Source organism: Notothenia coriiceps, unplaced genomic scaffold (genome assembly GCF_000735185.1).
Source record: "Notothenia coriiceps isolate Sejong01 unplaced genomic scaffold, NC01 NC01_scaffold00034934, whole genome shotgun sequence".
Classification (NCBI taxonomy): domain Eukaryota; kingdom Metazoa; phylum Chordata; class Actinopteri; order Perciformes; family Nototheniidae; genus Notothenia; species Notothenia coriiceps.
The window spans coordinates 62,524-80,175 of record NW_011367635.1 but is presented as its reverse complement, the minus strand read 5'-3'; the positions used below and the strand labels follow the sequence as shown (position 1 = coordinate 80,175).

General features: G+C 40.0%; 1 protein-coding gene across 1 annotated transcript; it reads left to right on the top strand.

The window, feature by feature from the left end:
- The first annotated feature begins 10,849 nt into the window (after positions 1–10,849).
- LOC104962514 (COUP transcription factor 2-like) lies at positions 10,850–17,149 on the top strand. Its single transcript, XM_010790948.1, has 3 exons — positions 10,850–11,861; positions 13,071–13,595; positions 15,427–17,149. Exons 1-3 carry the CDS (start codon positions 11,366–11,368, stop codon positions 15,699–15,701), a joined length of 1,296 nt encoding a protein of 431 aa, XP_010789250.1. The 5' UTR covers positions 10,850–11,365; the 3' UTR covers positions 15,702–17,149.
- Positions 17,150–17,652: the final 503 nt, after the last annotated feature.

Genomic DNA, 17,652 nt, shown 5'->3' with positions numbered 1-17,652 from the left:
TTCTTATCTCATAATTATGACTTTTTATCTCATTATTTCGACTTTCTTATCTCATAATTATTACTTTTTATCTCATTATTATGAATTTTTATCTCATAATTATGACTTTTTATCTCATTATGACTTTTTATCTCATAATTTCGACTTTTTTAAGTGGCGGAAATGGGCTTCCATACATTACAAAGCAAAGATAATAAAATAATAAAAATAAACACCACAGGTATACAATACATGTTTAAAAGGCATACCGTAGTGCGAATATGAGCAGCTCAATTAAAAAAAAGCCAAAGCAATAGGTTTTCAGTCTCGATTTAAAAATAGTAAGCGTTTCTGCGGACGTGCATGATTTCGGTAGTTTGTTCCAGATTGTCGGGGCATAATAGCTAAATGCTGCCTCTCCATGTTTTGTTGTTACTCTCGGAACCGATGGCAGACCCTTCCCAGAAGACCTGAGGCCCCTTGATGGCTCGTAATTATGCAGGAGTTCAACAATATACTTTGGTCCTAAACCATGTAATGATTTAAAAACCAACAATAGTAGGCTACTTTAAAATCAATTCGTTGGCCGACTGGAAGCCAGTGTAAAGACTTCAGAACCGGACTGATGTGATCCACTCTTTTAATGTTAGTGAGGACACGTGCAGCAGCGTTCTGTATCAGCTGCAGCTTTCTGATGGATTTTTTTGTCAGCCCTGTGAAGACACTATAGCAGTAGTCGAGTCTACTGAAGATAAAAGCATGGACAAGCTTTTCTAAGTCCTGTTGTGACATTAGTTTTTTAATCCTCGATATGTTCTTCAGGCTGTACTCAGCATTGAATCAAAACGCACCATAGCTTTAAATCTTAATAAGTTTGTGAGGCATTTTGCTGATCAAGATGGTAATCGCCACATTCAGCTGTTATTGGCATGCCAACTTGATGCTCTGCTCACGGATGACTCGATAAGATGATGACCTTACGTGTGTGAATATATATTTTTCTTTGTGGGGGTCTGCCCCCAAAAAACTGTTTCAAGTCCTGAGAAAGTCAAATAAGACGTAAAACTACACTGCCCAGCCAAACAAAAGTAACCACTTTGATTTAACTAGGCCAGTAGGTAAGGACTTTCCACTGGATGATTATATATGTACTTTATATCTTTTAGCTGAATACACGTTTTTTAACCCTAACTGATGCAGTTAGTCACTTCTTTAATGTTTGGTCAAGGTTGTAACTGTTTGCAATGAAGTTGTGGGGCGCTGAACTATTCCTTTGATTCTTTTGATATATGATAGTAATTACTTATCTTTCAAATTTGAAGGAGGGTGAGCAAGCATCTTGAGGAACGTTCATCATTAACTCCTCCAAAAAATATAGTTTATTTAATAATAATACTGAATATGTGAATCATAACAGTGATTGACAGCTGATAGGAATAATATGATTGTTAATAGTATCATATTCATTCAGACAAACATCGATGAGACAGTTAATTAATGTACTTATTGCAGCAGTCTTCATAGATTTGGTACCCCTGCTGGTCTAAGAGTGAAACAAACTCATTCAGTTATTGTTCAGTTAAAATTCATTAAATGACACCTTATATATCGTGACACGAAAAAGTAGTTCAACCAAACAATCTATTAAGGAAACCTAAGAGCAAATGTACATCTGCATACCATGACATGGGGGTCACTCATTGTGCAATAATGATTTGGAGAAAATAAGAAATTCCATTTAAAAATGTTCAACCGTTTTTCGATGCAATGTGATTCGCTTTCCTGTATACCATGCCTGTGATAAAGGGCTGTTTTCACTGGGCGAATGCTTGGTCAATTAGGGCGAAAGGTTATTTATTCCCCGTCTAAACTCACTGACAGAAGAAGATAAATCCTGACATCAGTTTAATTGAAATGTGCTTGTTCTTTGCCATGATCAAATTCCCTGTCATCCAAGCCCTGTGGTTATCCACAGGCTTCCCTGCCGCGCTTTACGGCAGCCAGTGGGGATAATAACCGGGGTTATGGATTGACCGGTGGATCACCTTGTACCGCTGCTTTGAGGGAGCCATGGTCGGGGCCAGGGCTCAGCGTTGCTTGTATGCGAGAGCCGTGGCTGAGAGCTCTCCTGTTTCTCGAGTGCAGACGGGGTCTTGCCGGGGCCACGGTGCAGTGAAATGGAAAGCATGCCATTCCCTGTTCCGCTTGATGCCGAGTGACTGTGAGAGGTTGTGTCATGTTCCTTGGCTATTGACTCAATGACTTAGGACTTCACGTCGAAAGCCTGAACCCGTGCGGGCTCTCTGCGTGCTGACAGAGAAATGTGTCTTCCACTTGTCTTCACATTGACCTGAGGACACTGCTGAACTGACGTGTCCGCATCCCCAAAGTCTCACCTCCTGGACCCAGGAGTAACCTTTTCACGACCTTGCCTGTATTTCATGCTCTGTTAGTCGTGGCTCTGGCCTGCTATCTAAACAATTCTCTCATCTTGTTTGTTTTTTTCTGATATACTGTAGCTATGGATTACCTGTCTGTGACAGTCAACCCATTCAGCTTCCACTACACAGATGACATGGCTTAGGATCCAGCCTTACGTGCCGCATATCATTCACTGTCACAGTGGGTTCAAGAGTCAAGGCACAGAGTAAGCACAGGCCATTAGCTGATCCTGAAATGACAGCTCAAAGAGCCAAACAGTCATGGCTGCCTCCGCCTTCAGGTTCATCCAAAAGACAAAATCACCATATGCCCTTCGTTTGTTGGACAAATGAGGATATCTGGACTCCTCTTGCTGCAAATAAATTACTATCTATTCCTCTTTACATTGTATGCAAAAGGGTTATTCTGCATATTTGACTAATGGATGTCTTGTGACATGGCTCCGACAGCTGACCTGATTTATTGCAAGGTTCCCTGCATTGTTTAAAAAGAAACAATCTGACTCAGTGACAACAGCCCAATTATGGCTTCCATGCAGAAAAGGTCCATATATACAAGATGTGAAATGCAAATCCAGCTGCTAGCTGTCTTTGCTCTCTTCTAATCTAATAATGTGATCCATCATTTCAGCAGCAACGGATCTGCACCACAGGCAGTGAAAATAATCCCTCAGAGGATTAGTATGAAGATGTTTGCATATCTACATATACAGTCCTGAGAGGCTCTATTGGGAGAAATAAATACCGAAATGTTTTATAGTTTGTATTTCCTTTGCATTTTCTTGGAAAAATACTTTGCTGATTACATATTTCCAGAGTTATTGATTGTCAGTAACCTTCCAAACATGCATTTGACATCCATTACTAGTATAGATGCCTAGGGAAGTAAGACACCATCTTTGAGGCAGGGAGGAAACCTGTAAAACTCTGTTTCCTGTTAGCATTCGTGGCGCTGTTGGTTGAGGGATGGTCCTGTTGCAGAATCATCCATTACCCTGATGAGCCCGCGGCCCCTGAGCTACGACAGCACAGCCACAGGATGAGTGAGACAGGCGACTGCCACTATTTTTTCTACTAAAGCATTCATCACACTAATTACCCATGGTGCCAAGCCGCTCCTGTCGCCCACTGAAGCTCTGGCTGCTCGTTTGGAGCCGAGGTGAGAAAGGGAAAACCTCAGATGAGTCCAAACACGAGGCTGTCCTCTTTTTCCCCGGCTCTCCTGCACATAATTAACTCCAGTAACTTGACAAATTGGAATGATGAATCTGGCCTCTATGAATAGATACAAATACATGATCAATCAAAAACGTCGGGCAGTGAGCGCAGTCTGAGGAAGTGTGCTGCTGTGAAGGACAAAAGAAGTGTATTTGCCTTTGAATGACATTTGGTCCTGTAGTGAAAAAGTGAGAGGGATTGTTTGTGTCTGTTGTGTTGGTTGCAAAATCTCACCATTTCATCCTTTAAGTGCCAAAGTAAGACCGTTATATTCCATGCACATTGCCAGTTTAAAGGAGTATGCAACATAACTCTCATCCTCTTGGAAAACTATATATTTCCCAAGATAGATGCAAGGGGACAGACTCTTTGACTTGCAGTCCTTTATGCCACCTGACCTTGAGAAGCACAGAGAAAAACGTGTGTTTTCATGTCGTTCAGACAATCCCCCAACTGCCTGTGTCTCTCCTGGCCTTATCACAGCCGTCTGAACAAATGTACTGTAGCATCCAGTACATCAAAACCTTCCAGCATCACCTCACATACCAACAGAGCAGGGACAAGGATACCCCAAATCCTAGTTGGTTTTACTGTTGCTCCCCAACCAGGCCAAGACACTCGGGTAAATAGAATGTAGAAATTGTTGGTACACTCACATGAATCCTTAGATGCATGGGTCATATTGTATTATGTTATTTTACTTTATAAATATTTTTTTATTCATCACATTTTCATTCTTGTTTCAGCCTGTCTGGTTGTTTACTTGGATATACTTAGCAAGGTAAGGTAAACTATGCCAAGCTACGTTAAGCTACTAAACTACTTGGTTATGGCAAAAATTCATCCTTCATAAAAACTTTTTTTGTGGGTTTTTAATTTTATTATAATTACTGATGCTGCTTCTTTGGAAGGCAACAACAGTCCAAAATCTACACCGTTATGTGTGTTAATCCAGATAATGAGTTATGGTCTAAGTGAGGTCAAAGGTTAAATAGGGCTTTGTTCAATTCTTAATGAAGGATCCGTGCACTCCGCCAGGATGACTCTACTTACATCTAGGAAGGCTGTCAGTGTGGGTTATCATTGGACACTGACCTGTAGCACAATGTGCGTCTCAGGCATGTAATCCTCCACATGGTGAACGGTGGTGCGAGTCAGAGGTCGGCAGTCTGGGGTTAATGAACGGTGAAAGTTGGTGCGATGGTCACAGGTGAAGCAGTAGATGAGATGTGCCAATCTAACTGACAATTTATTATAGGAATCAGCTTTGATAAGCCTAAGAGATCATACCCTTGTGTCGCCTAAATAAGGACTTTTTATGACATTTTATGACATACTACATTCTACAATCACTAAAACTGGCTACTGTCACCTCCATCCTCCAAAAACCTGGAGAAAAGGGTAATATCCGACCCATCTCAAATCTCCCTTTTCTGTAAAAAATACTGGAACACGTAGTCTCCATCCAACTGAAAACCCACCTCAACTCCTATAACTTGTACTGTATGTGCCATTCCAATCCAACTTCCGTTCACAACACAGCACCAAAACAGCCAATCTCGAAACCTCCATCAACATCATAGATACTGCCCTATCCTGACTTATACTGACCAAAGTTCTTCAACATCAACATCTGCATCTCCTTCCCCGCTACCCTGTCCCAAGGCGTCCCCCAAGGTACAGTGCTTGGGCCTCTCCTCTTTATCCTGTACCTTCTCCCCCTCAGTAACATCATATGCCACCATGGCCTCCACTTCCACTGCTACGCCGTCAAAGTCCAGCTATTTTTCGACATACTGTGTAATTTTTTGCAAATGTTTGCAATACTACTGGATTTAGCTTTCCACATACTATACTGTGAAGTTTTTTTCTGTGACTTTTTTCGACATAATATACCAGTGCTTTTTATATTTACTTTACTATGTTGTTCTTTTTGAAATGTCAACACACTGTACTATGAAGGTATTTTAAATATTCAACATACTTTATTATATCATTGCTATTGCCTTTTTTCGACCTACTATACTTGAACGTTTTTATCAGAAAATGTCGACTGTCGTTTTTTTTGTGCATATTTTCAACATACATACTATGATGACATTTTGTATATTTTTGAAATAGTATACTGTGTAATTTCTTCTGAAATGTATTCCATACTATGTTGTTTTTTCTGAACATTGTGACTTACGATGATGTCTTATGTCTTTTTGCATATTCTTTACATACTATAATATGTCATTTTTTAGCATTTTTTCAACAATAAAATTCTACCACTAAAGCAAATACACCACAGAAGAATGCCTTTGAAACAGTCAAATTCATTTATTACAAGAACATATACAAAATATACAAATAAAAATCCTAGGTTGAAAGGCAGAAACACCAGCAGCCCCAGCACCAGAGACTTCTCTCCTCTGCTGTTGGCACTGGAACTTTTAAAGAGCAACTTCCAGGTTAAAGACACCTGTGAATAAATTTGTAGGAAAATTATGAATACACTAGATTTTCAAAAAAATATACAGAAATATACACTACAGTGACATCTGGCGTCGTTTTTGTAAGAAATGTTCACTTCCGCATAAAAAAGCCTCGGCACGTGACCTCCCGCGTGTGACGTAACACGGGGGACACAAGGGGGAGAGCGGCCGGTGTAACGTATTAATAAACATGGATCCCAATGCTAGTTTCGACACAGGAGACACAGAAGAAGTTGAACATGAATATTCGAATGCATATGACGGACCACAACCTTATAATTATGAGCCTGCTAGGCGTCCAAGAGACCAGGAGCAGCCAAGGATTAGAAGAAATAACGGCCATCGGAGAGAAATTGAGCTGTGGTGTGAGGAGAACCAGTGGAGAACTGGGCAGCTATCTTGGTGAGTGACCGGCGTTAGCTACAGAATGTTAGCTAACGTCACATCACAACATTGTAAAGTTAGCTATCATATATCAGGCTATAACTAAAGTAGCATTGATAATATAGTAACGTTAAGGACTGTTGATACAGATCCATAACAGAAACTAATGCGCAAGTATCAGCCGTATCTCGCGTTACCTAATGCAACTCCACACTACGGGCTGTGTACCGGAGGGGAGACGCGAGATACGGCTGATACTTGACGATCTGGCGGAGAAAGGTTGTGGAGCCTCCGTTGATATGTCGTTGTAAATGGCTTGATGGAAAGCAGGTGTGTAGTCGGGGAGGGTGCACAGCTGATTGCAGCAGGTGAGTGGAGGTTGAGCCGGGAGCCAGGAGTGACAGCCACCACGCACACACAAACAACACAGACAGGGAGAAACACAAAGGAGACGGCTGGAGCAGTACAGCCACCACAGCGTTACGTAATGAAACTCCACACTTTGTCTTACGGTGCCGTGTACCGGAGGGGAGAGAGAGAGAGCAGCGAAGAGGGGGGAGAGAGAAGTAATACGGTTTCCTGATAAAGCTGTGGAGAGTATGTGCTGCAGGGAGGTGGATGCACAACGCACCCAGGAACGAACGCTAGCTCCGGTCCTTTTTACTGTGGACTCGATGTCCTGACAGGCTGGTATTTGTGCAACCTGCACAAACACAATACTGCACCATGATTACAAATGGTGAAATACAATGTAAAACTACCGAAAAATACCAGCTCACTAAAACACAACCGCTCTGCTCAACGCAATTCCACTATACCCGCGGTCAGAGAGCGGAGATGTATCCCCTGTGTGATGTAATATGACGCGTTTGACGTATGACCTTAAAAAAAAGCCGTTTTTAAGAGCAGAGCTCAAAATTGCTCCTTTCCCTCTGAATTCCTGCCCTTATGTCTCGTAAAACATATCAAATCCTGCATTCACTTTTTTAATTGTAATTTTCAAGCAAGTTTAAGCATAAATGTAGAAAAAATAAAAACCTGCAAGATGCTCTTTAAGCACTTCATTTTCCATGTGTCCATCGTGCATCTCCTTGCAGCAATGCAGGACACAATTGACACAATTGAGTTGTACTGATAAACATATTTCATTAATTTAACAATAGTTGTTTAATTAAGTTGAACTTACTATTTTGTATTAATTTATAATAGTTTTAATTGTTTTTATTGGGTAAAACTTTACAAGTTAATAATAACTATTGAATTGAGTTATACTTATCATTTCTATGTAATTCCTTTACAATTTTTTTTTATATACGTTATTTTCTTGCTTATTTTCGACATACTGTACTATGTGTTTTTATCTGAAACGTTCGACATGACGTTTTTTATTATAGTTTTCGACATACTGTACTGTGTTGTTTTGCATAATTTGAACATACCAACATACATACGTATGTTGTGTTTAAAAAAAAGATATATAAATACTATACTATGTCGTTTTTTGGCATATTTTCGACATTAACACGATGTAGTCTTTTCTGAAAAAATCTATTCACTATACTGTAATTTCTTTGCATTTTTTCCACATATTATACTATGTGTTTTTTTCTGAAAATGTCCACGTAGTCTGTCATTTATTCGCATTTTTACAACATATTAACTATGTATTCTTCCCAGAAATTATGCTCTTTTTCCTAAAAAAATGTTATTCACAGACTACAAAACCGACAAAAAGTTCTCAGTTTGGTATAAAAATTGCCTGCTATTTGATTATTATTTAATAATAGTTATTTAATTGAGTTTAAATAACCATTTTCCATTAATTTACCACTAGTTATTAATTTAAGGTCTGATTTTTCTGATATTTTCGACATACTCTTTGCTGCCATTTTCTCTCATGTAATAATAATAAAAATTATTATAATTATTATTATAACAGATAAATAAAAAAGTAAACAATACTACAATGAGTTTTTCATGGCATTCATGTGATGTGTATTTTGAGATAACTGTGAGGACTTTTTGGGATCAAGGACCCCCAACAACATACAACACAGTGTATTCACAGATAAACTCACAAACACCACATTCAAAAACCATTACAGACATAAAAAGTTGCTGATGTATCATTATCCCAAACTATAATGTTGTGTTTGTTTTACGTTGTCGGGGCCAACAGGTCAGGGCGTGACATTCCTGGATGTGAACGCTCACTGACTCTTTGACAAACACCAGTAGGACATTGCAGAAGGATGTGAGAGAGAAGCTACAGTGTACTTTTAGATCACAAACACTAATCTCATTAGCATAATGAGCTTACACTACACATATTGACTCTGCCAAGAGTGCTACTGCGTTTCCTAGAAGACAATAATCTATCTCAACACAATTCTAAAATACTGAATAATATTTGACCTCTGATGTATTTTTTCACTGAAGTATAGCTAATTTTAGATTACAAAAGTACATTTTCAGGAAAGGGACATCACTTTTTGACCATCCTTATGTGTATGGGTCTTCATTTGGCATCTTCAAGCACAGACTGTCATTATTGTTTCACCACTGTATACACTTGGTGGGTTTAACAGATACTGATATGGTGCCATTGGTTGGTTAGAGGGGGTAATGAGTTTAGAAAAGAGCTGTACATGTACAATATTTGTTTGTCTGGCAGCTAGTCAGCCACTGTCTCCTACTGTGCCATAAACAGTTATATCCTGGTGGCTTTGCACACACAGCAGGCCTCTCCTGGCCATACTCTCTCTCAATTCATCTCCTATTGGCTAGCTTTCAGCTCCCCACATGTGATAAGTCTTAAAGGGCACCGGTTCACCAAAAACAAGAGGGGATTTATCATCTCTAAACTCCTAAATCTGTGATTAATGGTAACTGGACTTGTCGCTACATAGGGGAGAGTTCAGGGAATTAAACGTGGAGGAATGCATCATCCGTATCCAGCGTTGTAAACACTTTAGCCTTGACCTTCCACTGTTGATTGGTCTTGGACGTCAGCCGTGTGTGTTGTTAACAGGCGGAGCAGGGTTTTTTTTGTGTGTGGGCAGTCACTGGATGACTGCAAAGCTGGCCGTCTGGAAGAACGTGCCACACACTCTGCCTCGGGACTCATGGAGCATGAGTCAACGTGGAAAGGGCCGTGCAGACATTTTCACATGGCGATGACTTGCTTCCAAAAGGCCTACATGAACATCAAGATGATATAATCTCTTAATAGAACACACAATTGACAGGAATCATCCTTGGCAACCCTGGTGCAGAAACACATCAAGAGCTAAAAGTAGTGAGACACAGATGGCAAAACAACACTCTCCAAATGACATGCAAAAAAGTTGTGAATGCCTATGTTCAACCATGCATACATGCATGGGCTTCATCTTTAAATGTAGGCAGATGGGTTAAACTTTCTTTGTTTAAGAACTTGATATTGATTGAATCATACTACTATTTAGATTTAACATTGAGGCATGGCAAAGAAAAACACTTGTTAGTCTTATGTTAGTCTTTGTGTTTGACTCCAATGTCTTTTATTGTTATCAAACTATTTTGAAGTGCAATTCCAGGCAAAACAATAACCAAACGTTTTTATTAGATGTTTTATAAAGAAGATGTTAAATGTTTTTTGTTTTTTTTCTTCTTGTTTTCCCTTTATTTGAAAGAGACACCCATCTCACTGCAGGGAATCCTTGTCAAACTCAAGTAACTATTTAAAATCAATAAAAACATGTATGTCGTAAACGTTTAGATAACATGCCTATACTGAAAACAGCCTTACAATAACAGATGTATTCACCTTAATTATCAGACCTAAAAACAAATATATATTTCTCCTCTTCCAACTGACACTATACAAAATCAAGTATCTCCTCAAGCTATAAGTCAAGTGCGTCATAAGGTGATTTCCTGTGTAATTTACTGATGACACTAGGTGGCATCAAATTACTGCATTTGAGATCTGCTGCACTCCTCATGTGAGACTAATGAAGTGTGAGTTTAAGTATGTCCTCTCATTATATTTCAGTGTGACAGACAATGGTCTGTCAATATCACTGCAAATATAGAAGCAAATCATGTGAAGCACACACTCCTACCAGAAAAGCTCAGGGGAAGCTAAGACCTCACTCTACACTCGCCAATGTTTATCAACAGAAATCCAACCGGAGCCCCACACTGCTGATCCCAGACCAGCTTCTCCTCGCGTTATAGCCCCACCCCAAACAGAGGCGTCACCGAGACGTGAGGACGCAGCACTCTCCTCCTCCGTCCCGGAGCAAAGCATCATCAAAATCCTCATCCATCAGCTCCTCTCTGTCTCTCCCCTCCGCTGTCTTTTTAATGTAACTTCTGACTGATTGGGAGAGCACGGAGCGTCTGGAAAGCCTGGACTCCATCTCTCGTGAAGGATCTGCTCGCACGGTGTTCTGTTCAAAGTGGACACACAGGAACGAACAAGGATCAGACAGATTGTATATTCTTTTTGGGATAACATTGCTTTACTCGATGGATTTTGGCTCAGTGTTTTTTGTCTTTATGTGTTAATCTCTGTGGATGTTATAGTGTCTCATCTCAGTCTGAATGAAGCTTTCTTTTTGGATTTTCAACAGACCGACACTGTTTCTGGGTGACTGAAGATTTTTAAAGGCTACTTGTAAAGTCGCGCGCTTTAATTGTATCACCGTTATTCTATGAGCTTTTTTCATATTATTAAATTGTAACTTGTACTTTATTTTGTCAAACAATGCTGCAGTTTTCCTGAAGGTGCGTTAGTAATTAACGAGACTAAATAGTGCGGTTCAATTGTCGCTGAGAAAATAGGAAAGTTGGGCGCTCAAAGTTTCAGAGACTATCGACATGGCTATGGTGGCGTGGAGAAACACCGAGGGCGTCGGGGACTCTCAGGGGACCCTCTCCTCCCCGGTGTCCCAGGTTGCTCCTCTGTCTCTGCCCGGGGAGCTTTCGGGACACATGAACCCGGCGTCTTCTCTGGAAATACCCCAGGCAGCAGCAGCACACCAGGGCGCACCGCTGCCCAATCCGTCCAGCACCACTACTACCACTACCACCAACAACAACAACAACACATCCTCTTCCTCTTCTTCCTCCTCGTCCATGGACAAACAGCAGAACCAGCAGATCGAATGCATCGTGTGTGGGGATAAATCCAGCGGGAAGCACTACGGACAGTTCACATGTGAAGGATGTAAGAGCTTCTTTAAACGCAGCGTCAGGAGGAACCTGTCATACACCTGCAGGGCCAACAGAAACTGTCCCGTGGACCAGCACCACCGTAACCAGTGCCAGTACTGTCGCCTCAAGAAATGCCTCAAAGTCGGCATGAGGAGGGAAGGTACGGCTGGCGTCCTCTTTATGTTGTTGTTATCTAATCGTATTATCCAGCAGTAAACGGTCCTGGACACTATTATGGTTCAATAAATGCTCACAACGTATCGAATTAATTTTGTATGCGTTATTAATGTTATGTTCTGCATGATAAATATAGTACCTTTGTACATAGCCTGATTTATTCCTGGACACAGCCGTTTGCCTTTGTCTAAACTCAGTGATTTTTTACAAATATGTTTCCGACCACTCCCATAGTATATCAGCATATTTATCGTAGATATTCTTTACGTTACATAGCCTAGCACACTGTCCAGCCCGTGATATCAGAGAATGTCACAGCTAGCATATGCTGCGTGTTTATTATTGTGCTACTCGCCCGCTCTATGTCCGTCCAACATGGCCATTGTGTGACCCAAGCAGCGCGAGGCTGCTTTAATGTCGCATGTTTAAATTTTCTACACACATTTTGCTACGTTTTGCTTAATTGTCTAGGTATTTGTGTTAGCACTAGAGTGCTTGATATTGTTGGCAGATTATGTAGCATATTGATATGCATGTGACTGTGTGTGTGACTGTGTGTGTGTGTGTGTGTGTGTGTGTGTGTGTGTGTGTGTGTGTGTGTGTGTGTGTGTGTGTGTGTGATTCATTATGCGTGCTGGTCGTACAGGCCCAATCTAGCATACTGTAGCGTGTGCCTGCTCATGCTTCCAAACTTAACAAAAGCACATTTAAAAGTTAGAATAACTTGAACATTTGAATAAAAGTCGAATATAGTTTTCAGCACCAAAAATTACAGGGGGGGGGGGACATACACAGTTAGTGAAGGCTACAGTGAAAATAAATAGGCTACAAGCAAAGTTACTTGCCACAAACTAGCAAATATTAGTGGGCATGACTTCAAGTAGGCTATATGCAACCGTTTTGGCTTTGAAGATAAATAATAAAAGGTTTTTTCAGGACCGAGCTGAATTGTTTTCAGGAATTGTCTAAAACACGTATTCACGTCTATTTGTTAAGAGCTAGTCCACGATAGCCTGTTGACCGTAGAAATGAACTCTCATAGCTAAGAAGCTAGTATCATTTCTGTGTCTACATTTTGACATCACGGTTGCTTTAAAAAAATATCTATCGTTAACTGTTTCTTTTTAAATGTATTCTTTCTCGTTTTTATCGCATTTAGCTTGATTTGACATTTCTGCTTTTTTTTTTGCAGCTGTGCAGAGAGGCAGACTGCCCACCCAGTCTTACCACGGCCAGTTTGCTCTGACAAACGGAGACCCTCTGCAGTGTCACTCCTATTTATCGGGATACATCTCTCTCCTGCTGCGGGCCGAGCCCTACCCGACCTCCAGGTTCGGCTCTCAGTGCCTGCAGAGCAACAACATCATGGGCATCGAGAACATCTGTGAGCTGGCGGCCAGGATGCTCTTCAGCGCCGTGGAGTGGGCCCGCAACATCCCTTTCTTCCCGGACCTGCAGGTGACGGACCAGGTCGCTTTGCTCCGCCTGACATGGAGCGAACTGTTCGTGCTGAACGCCGCCCAGTGCTCCATGCCCGTTCACGTCGCCCCGCTGCTGGCCGCCGCAGGGCTCCACGCCTCCCCGATGTCTGCGGACCGGGTGGTTGCCTTCATGGACCACATCCGAGTCTTCCAGGAGCAGGTGGAGAAGCTCAAGGTGCTGCACGTGGACTCAGCAGAGTACAGCTGCATCAAGGCCATCGTGCTGTTCACAACAGGTAAACACAAATTTATCTGAACACAGCCATTCAAAGATGCAAAGCTTCCATCTTGAAAGTGTAGGCATAGCAGTGTTAGTAACAGATACATATCCTGTCAAACAACTACCAGTATGAACAAAAAAATGATGTTCGAGTTAATATAAGTAATACAGTTGGCTACAGCATGCACTAAATTAAAATTAAAGATGGTTGGATAGTGACTATTTGGCCTTAAATACCAGCAACTATGTATAACTGTATGCAATGGGACACAATAGCTGATAAAAACAACACATCATTTCTTAAATAATATTTTCGTAAAAATGTAATAAAGGCAAAAAGATACAGGAAAGAGAAAACAATCTTGTTTCCTATTAATATTCTTGTCAACATAACACATATATATTTACCTCTTATTGACCTTGTAAAATGAACTATGAGCTCACAGTCTTTCTGTATTATGAAGGCAAGGCAAGGCAAGTTTTATTATATAGCACCTTTCAACACAATGCAATTCAAAGTGCTTTACATAGTAAATAGTCCAGCAGAAACACATTTTAAACTGGCATTTAATAACAGTTATTAAAAAGCATTAAGTGGGTTTACAAACTGCATTAAATCTTGCAGCCTCGAAAAATATAAAACACTCATTATACAGAAGCCTATGCATTTGAATAAAAACATGGCTGAAAATTCATTTTTCATAGCATTTAGTATTTTTGATAGAAGATGTATCAGTAAAGTTCTTTTTCAAATATACTGTTTTGACCAGTTTTGATATTTGATAATGTATTTGTGGGCTTTATATTTTTGCATACAATTATTTAAGAAGTAATGCATTAAAACATTTAAATATATATATATATATTAAAATCAAATGAATGCCATTGTTTAAAACACAAATTACTCAATTAGAAGCGCACAAAGATGTATTTATTTTTGCTATATCTTTACATTGTTACACTGGAGAAACAGATTATTTTCTGAAACAAGAGAAACTGGTTGGCACAGCAAAAGGCGTAATATATATTTCATAGCCTTTTAATAACAGATGTTTGATGGCTGGATTGTGAGCAGCATCAAAAGGGTGAGTTGCCACTGACAAAAAAATACAGAAAGGTCTCCTGTGTGTGTACTGGGTCTATTTTAGGCCCCATGAGCACATCTGAACAACACGTGTATTCAAACTGGGACATAGAAACCATTCTTTAACCCTGGCTGCTGTCATCCGGCCTGCAGCGATACAGTACAAACAGAGGCTTCTGCTGAGTGTAGAACACACACACACACTCAGTCTGTAAAGGTCTTATACGGTTACAATCATACTGTTACCTTATCTCTTGATCTGAACATCGTTTTCTAGATTTAATGGGAGCGAAATGACGGGAAGTACATGAGAATTTATTTTCTTCAAGCTATTGTGTTTTTAAAAATGCAATTTTATAGATCTCACTAATTTGCATATGAACCTGCTTTACTTTTCTGTTACTATCTCACACAGACTTACTCAGATCTACCTTTGAAAAAGAACACAAATGCTCCGTAGTCTGCAATTGTGATGAAGTAAATAATAATAACTTACAAGAGCAAAACCGATATTGTTTTTAGTTTCTATAGATTTTTTTTTTTGCCTTATTGTAACGCTACATAAAAACATGTATGTGTTCTTTACCCCTATTTTGCTCTATGTTGTAGTCACTCTTTATTTGTATAGTAAGGGAGGTACCTGCAGCATGAAACCATTCCTCACCACGCTTGTGATCATTTCGACGCCTGGTTCAACCTCTGGTCTTGACCTCTTCTTCTCCTTCCTGGTTTTTTGTCCCACTTTCCTTCTCTCCGTCTGTAGATGCTTGTGGTCTGTCGGACGTGGGGCATGTGGAGGGTCTGCAGGAGAAATCCCAGTGTGCTTTAGAGGAGTACGTGAGGAGCCAGTACCCCAACCAGCCTAGCAGGTTTGGGAAGCTACTGCTTCGCTTGCCGTCCCTCCGCACCGTCTCTTCTTCTGTCATAGAGCAGCTTTTCTTCGTGCGACTGGTGGGGAAAACACCCATAGAAACTCTGATAAGGGACATGCTGCTGACCGGGAGCAGCTTCAACTGGCCTTACATGCCTATTCAATAGAAGGAACAGGCCACAGTGCTGCTTCTAAGGTCAGAAAAATGTCCCACACCTCAAATCAAGTCATTTCAGTACGCCGTAAAATCTCTGTTGCTTCAGAACAAGGAAAAAACACTGCCAGTGCTATGAGATAATTATAGACATTTCCAATGTAAAAATAAGATCTCAATTTATGATATTCTCACACCACCTGCAATACCAGAGGAGTTATCCGCCTTACGCTGCATTGTGTCCCCATGTTTCTAGAAAAATGTTCCTGAAATAAATTCACCCACCTTACCGACGTTTTGCCCACTGGCAGATTTTTTTGTACTTGTTCGGGAAAAACTATATTTGACAAAATGAAATGACTGCTAATGACGGACTTTTTTTCTTTTGCTGTGTGGTGACATCTCACCGTCTTTGGTTTTTGGGATAACAATCAATATTTATTGGACCCTGTGTGTATATTTATCGTGCTTATAAATTATGTTTTGGTTCCTTTTTTAAATGTTTTCCGTATTTTTTTGCCCCGGCAAGTGAGAAAACTGCAGGGATTGTCTCGTCTGTTGTGTTTTTATTGTTTTTTGTTTCATACCTTCCAGACATGGCACTTTTAAAATAAAGGAACATTTTTAGAAAGATTTAACGCAGGTGTTTGGAACCCAACATCATCTGACTTTAACCTATTGGCTTAATTGTGTACAGACCGAATAGTGAGATTAATGCTCCGTTTGCATTATGGACATAGGCAGAATGGAAAGGACAAGAGCAAAACAATATATTTGGATAATGCACTTCCCACGATCAGTGTTAGGTTGCTCCAAGTAATGCATTACTCCTTTCATATGTAATATCATTACGTCCTCACATTAGTATTTCCATAAAAAAAAAATCCACATTACTTAATATCTGCGTTTTTTTTACCTTTGAAAATCAATATTTTTAAGTTCTCCTTTGACAACGTCACATTTCTCATCAAAGTAGTAAATAGTGACACTCAGAGAAATAGAACTCTTCTGTTATTTCTCACAAAGATGATGACATGTGGCAAAATAGATAAAGGGAAGGAATATTAGATAGCTGTACAATATTCATTTTTTTCTTATTTAGCGGAGTTAAAGGGGGTTATAATCCTATTCTTTTGACTGGTAACTTGTTACAGGGAAAGTCATGTTATTACTATAATGGATTAATGATTAATGCATTACAAAACCTTCATTTATTTCTTTTACACTGACTGTCTCCAAGAGATTTTAAAAGCACTGGGCCCAATGTATTCTGTAACTACAGTCTCCTATTGAACACTACACAGACTTCCAGTGCAAGCACAAATTGTATTTCAATATAATTTTCATGCATTTATGAGCCCAGGCCGCTTAAATGGCACAATAGACCACTGCAGGGTATTGCTGAACTGAAAGAGTGTGTGTGTGTGTGTGTGTGTGTGTGTGTGTGTGTGTGTGTGTGTGTGTGTGTGTGTGTGTGTGTGTGTGTGTGTGTGTGTGTGTGTGTGTGTGTGTGTTTGTGTATTTGTGTTTACCTCTTTTTGACAACCACTCTGATGTACTGTGAAAGCATATTGGTTAACATATTGGTACCATATTAAATTATAACTCAAGATTTATAAATAAAGTGTATTTGGTTTATTTTGACATTTTAATTCTATGTTGTTTATGTCTGCCGCCACTTTAAAGAGAGGACAAAATATGTGTATAACCTGTGAGTGTGTTAGCATGTACACAAGGTTGTGTACTGGAATTGGTAACACATGAATGCTGAACTTAGTTCCTGACAATATTGTCACTAATTAGACATTTGATATCAATGACAAGCCTCATGCGGACGCCAACATAGATTTAACTACATGCCTTATTTGAACAACTCTGCAGGAAACATTTAGCTTTTCTCCAGCATTTATGCATGGGTTTCATCCTGCATCTGAAACATATTTAAAATGCAGACAAAACGCACA